This window comes from Petaurus breviceps, unplaced genomic scaffold (assembly GCF_028583685.1).
Source record: "Petaurus breviceps papuanus isolate PSGF00001 unplaced genomic scaffold, PetGlider_PUasm1.0 90847, whole genome shotgun sequence".
In the NCBI taxonomy this organism is placed as follows: domain Eukaryota; kingdom Metazoa; phylum Chordata; class Mammalia; order Diprotodontia; family Petauridae; genus Petaurus; species Petaurus breviceps.
Window position 1 is genome coordinate 22,183,399 of NW_027187360.1, and position 4,523 is coordinate 22,187,921.

Below are 4,523 nucleotides of genomic sequence, written 5' to 3' on the forward strand. Positions count from 1 at the left end.
TAAATCCATATTTATCACCCAATCAATTTTTTGGTATCTTTCAGTCTTTCTTTCCTCTCCCAATTCCTGTCTTCACACCAGAGGTCTTAAAAATGCATATTGAGATTCCTCAAGCACCCAAGCCTCCCAGTTCCTCACCTTATGTATTTCCCATTACCTACTCCTCCATCCCACTATACACATATAAACATAACGTCCTGGATCTTGCCATAACACGAAAGGGTTCCACTTCCCTGTTCCTGAACTCCGAAATTCCTTTATCTAATCATAATCTTTTTTCATAGCATCTTTCTTTTTGCCTTATGATCCCTAACCTTATTCTCCAAACTTACCATAACCTCCATTCCTTCTACCCTTCACTTCTTTTTCAGACTCTCACCCTTGAATTATCTATACTCCCCTTCTTTCCCCATCTTGACTCCTTGGTGAACCAGGCCAATTCTATACTATCTCAGTTCTCCAAAGTCCCTTGCCCCCTTATCCTGGCACTGATTTTATATATGTGTGTATATATGTACATGTATATTTGCTTACACACGAGAGAGGTATCCCAAAAGTCTTAGTGCACATTTAAGCTTTAATAGCAAGTAAGGGGAAGCTAAGTGGTTCAGTGGATAGAGTACAGGCCCTGAAATCAGGAGGACCTGAGTTCAAATCTGGCCTCAGACACTTACTAGCTATGTGACCCAGGGCAAGTTATTTAGCCTCAATTTCCTCTGAAAAAAAAAGAAAAAAAAAGCAAGTGACAATAAAAGAGAACAGTTGCCCTGTATGTGTATATACATGTGTAAAACACACACATATGTATGTGTGTGTACAAATCTATATATGAACACATATTTTATGCATTATACATACATGTGTATATTATGTGTGTGTATCTGTGTGTATATACACATGCAAGCATCTATGCCTAACAAGGGGTTCTTGGGATCAAAGAGTATATATATTTTAGTCTCATTTGGATAGAATTCCAAACTGCTTTCCACATTGTACCAATTTACACCTCTACTAAGTTTCTTAGTCTCACTCATCCCAAATACCTTATGTAATCTAACCATAGAATTTAGCTATCATCTTTTATCTCTCCTCCCTTTCTCAACCTGAAAAGGTCATATATTCTTGGTGCCACTCCTTCTTCTCCACTCATTCTCTTCTTGATTCTATACAATCTGGTTTCTGATCTCATCACTGAACTAGAACTATTCTTTCCAAAGTTACCAATGATTTCTTAAAGGCCAAATCTAATGGTATTTTCTCAGTCCTCCTTCTTGACCTATGCATAATTTGACACTATTAAACTTCTCACCCTAGACAATCCCTCCTCACTGGGTTTTCATGACACTGTTCTCTCTTACTTTTCTCCCTACCTATAACTGTTCCTTCTTAGTCTCCTTTGTTAGTTCATCATTCATGTTGTGCCCATTTACTACAAATATATCCCCAAATTCATCTTCTCTTGTCTCTTCACTTCCTCACTTCACTAATTTCATTAGCTCCCTTGAGTTCAAATATCATCTCTACACAGCTGACTTCCAGAGCTATATATCCAGCCCTGTTCTCTCTACTGTGCTCTATTTGGCATATCAAGGATATCCAAACCAGAACTCTTTCTCTTTCTTCCCAAAGATAAACCTCTTTTGAACTTCACTATTACTCTCAAGGGTACCACCATCCTTGCATTCATCCAGCTTCCCAACCTCAGTCATCCTTGACTCTTCACTCTCACTCAGACCACATATTCAATCAGTTACCAGAGTTTGCCATTTCTGTCTCCACAATATTTCTTGCATAGATCCCCTTCTTTCTATTCACACAGCCAACACCCAAGTTCAGGTCCTCATCATCTAGCATATTGCAATAACCTCCCAACTGGTCCCTTGCCCTAAGCCTCTCTCTCTCTGCTTCTCCTTTTTCCACATGGCCACAAAAGTGATTTTTCTAAAGTATATATCTGTCACACAACTATTGTCAACAAATGACAATGATTACCTGTCACCTGTAGGACCAAATATAAACTCCTGGCACTTTCCTATCTCTGTTGTCTCCTTATGCATCACTCCTCTCCATGAACACTACAGTGCATACTTATTGGATTACTTTTCTTCATACATGTTTCTTTGACTCAGCTTAAGAGCTATTTTCTGCAGGAATTACCCTCCTCTTATGTAAACTTTAAGTATTTTTCTGTAGTTTAGGAAAGCCATAATATGTTTTTGTTCAAATGAATGAATTTTCATTACATTAGCATTTCTGGAGATATTTTATCTTCATTTCTGATTCAACTAATTGATTGACTCAATTTAGTGAAGATCTTTAATTTGGAGTTTATAAACATATCATAATCCTTTTTTTATTTAAAAACATTATTCTGATATGGGACCCATAGGCATCTGAAGACTGTCAAAGGGGTTCAGGATACATATTAGTTAAGATCTTTGAATATCAATCTGGCCCACCCTATATTTAAACATCAGCTAACAACTAATTAAGGAACCCCTATAGAGAATTTAATTGTAACCATCCCAATTTACCTGTTTTGTAAATTGGCATTTTCTGATAGGCGACATTGAAATCAAATCCAGGCTATAACATGACTACTTTACAAGAGATTTTTGTGGACATAGGCTTTTACTTGCTATGTACCAGCCTAAGTGAGACAAGGTTAGGACTAATGCTATGAAAGCCACTTGATTAAAATAATCTTCACCTAAGCACTGTCTCCTCAGTCTAAGACATTTTTTTTTAATTCCTATGATTCCATGGATATAGGAACTTCTGGATAAAGAACTTTTTTCCAGATCAGCACTAACAGCATTTTATGGTTTTATTTATCTGGGACACTGATACGTCAAGCAGTTCACCTAGGGTTACACTGTTATTGATGATAAGGACTCCACACCATTTTGCAGACCTAGCCACATAGAAGTGGCAATGCAGAACACCTGGGCGTCAGCTCTCTCTGGATTTCTATTAGCTTTATCTCACATCTCGCAGTCCTTCTTGTTAAGGGAGAGAATTTGTAGGGGGAAAGACTGTCTCATATACCTAAGGCTGGAAGGGACTACATCTTTCCCTCCTCCAATCCAATTAAGACCTCTATGGGTTACTAAGTTTAGCATTATTATTTGGAAAGAATAGGGTCAAGAAAGAAGTGGTTTGTGAATCAGAAGACCTGAGTTCAGGGACTAATTTGTTTGACCTTGAGCAAGTTACCCCCTCTAACCCTGTTTTTCCATTTGCAAAGTAAGACATTGGACTAGAAGGTTATTTCTGTGATTCTCAACAGCTCTAAAACCTATACACCACTCTCCCCACGTGGTCATTTCTACTAATGACTGCCCTAGGAATAATGCTGAGGGAATAATATTGCAGCTTTTTTTTTTTAATCGGGGCCTGATTCTCATCCAAGGTAATAATAGGATTGTTACACCCACACCACCCACCACCACTTCCGCAGAGCCGCATAAACGCTCACAACAAGGTTTTTTTTCTCATTGTGTAGTTTAAACTGAGGTTTTTTAAAAGGGAATTTTCTGCTGGGGAAACTAAAGCGGAGAAAAGGTCGGGGGTGCAGTTGTGGGCCAGGAAGGAAATATGTCTGGATCAAAGGAGCCCGAGCCCCAACACACAGGCACGGGCACGGGCACGGGCACGGGCAAGGCCGGGCCAGGCGGCGAGGACGAGAACGTCCAGGAGCAGGCTAACTCAGCAGTCTCCAGGGACCTGGGCCAGGGAGGCGCGGCCCCGGGGGCGCAAGCGCGGGGGCGCGCACGGCGCAGAGTTGCCGCCAGGGGGCGCCGGGGCCGCGCGCGCAGCGCTCCGCAGCTGCACAGCTCTCTTAGCTGGGACAGAGCTATGGGGGAAGCCGAGGTTGCCACCGGCGGAAGCAGTAGCGGCGGCGGCCCTGGCTCTGGCGCGGGAGGAGGAGGCGGCGGCGGCGGCGGGGGTGGCGGAGGCGGCCCTGGTTCCGGACCGGGCCCTGGCGGTAGCGGTGAAAAGGGCCCCGTGGAGTCGGCGCCGGGCCCTCCCGAGGAAGTCGTGGTTTGGAGCCCCGAGGTGGAAGTGTGCCTCTTCCACGCCATGCTGGGACACAAGCCCGTCGGTAAGGGAAGGCGAGCAGGGAGGGCGGAGCGCTCGGAGCTGAGCGCAGGGTAGGCCTGGCCGCAGCCGCAGCCTCGAGTAACAGCTACGGCCGGGCGGAGGGCCGGGGCTGCGGCCGGCGGGAGGGGCGGGCCCCGCACTTCCCCCGCCCCTAGGAAGCTGCCCTGGGAGCTTTCCTCCCTCGGTCTCCTGTTCCCAGGCCCCGAGACTTCTCTCCCCACCCCCCACCCCCTCCAGCTCCCCCCCCCCCCCCGCCCCCCCCCCCCGGGCATCTCCTCCGGCTCCCTAGCTTCTCCCCCCTCCCATCCCGGCCCCCCCGGGCGTCTCTTCCTACCCCCCTTCCATCCCTTACCCCCTAGCTTCTTTCCTCTACCATCTCCGGCTTCCCCCAGGGTTCTCCCCCTCCCATCGCCCCCCCC

At 45.5% G+C, this 4,523-nt stretch overlaps 1 protein-coding gene across 1 annotated transcript in view; it reads left to right on the top strand.

Moving 5' to 3' along the window:
- Positions 1–3,582: 3,582 nt before the first annotated feature.
- Positions 3,583–4,523, top strand: part of MRGBP (MRG domain binding protein) — a 7,815-nt gene continuing 6,874 nt past the window's right edge. The window contains exon 1 of the mRNA XM_069072557.1: positions 3,583–4,105. Coding sequence (XP_068928658.1) covers positions 3,598–4,105 — 508 coding nt within the window. The 5' untranslated portion in view covers positions 3,583–3,597. The remainder of the gene's footprint in view (positions 4,106–4,523) is intronic.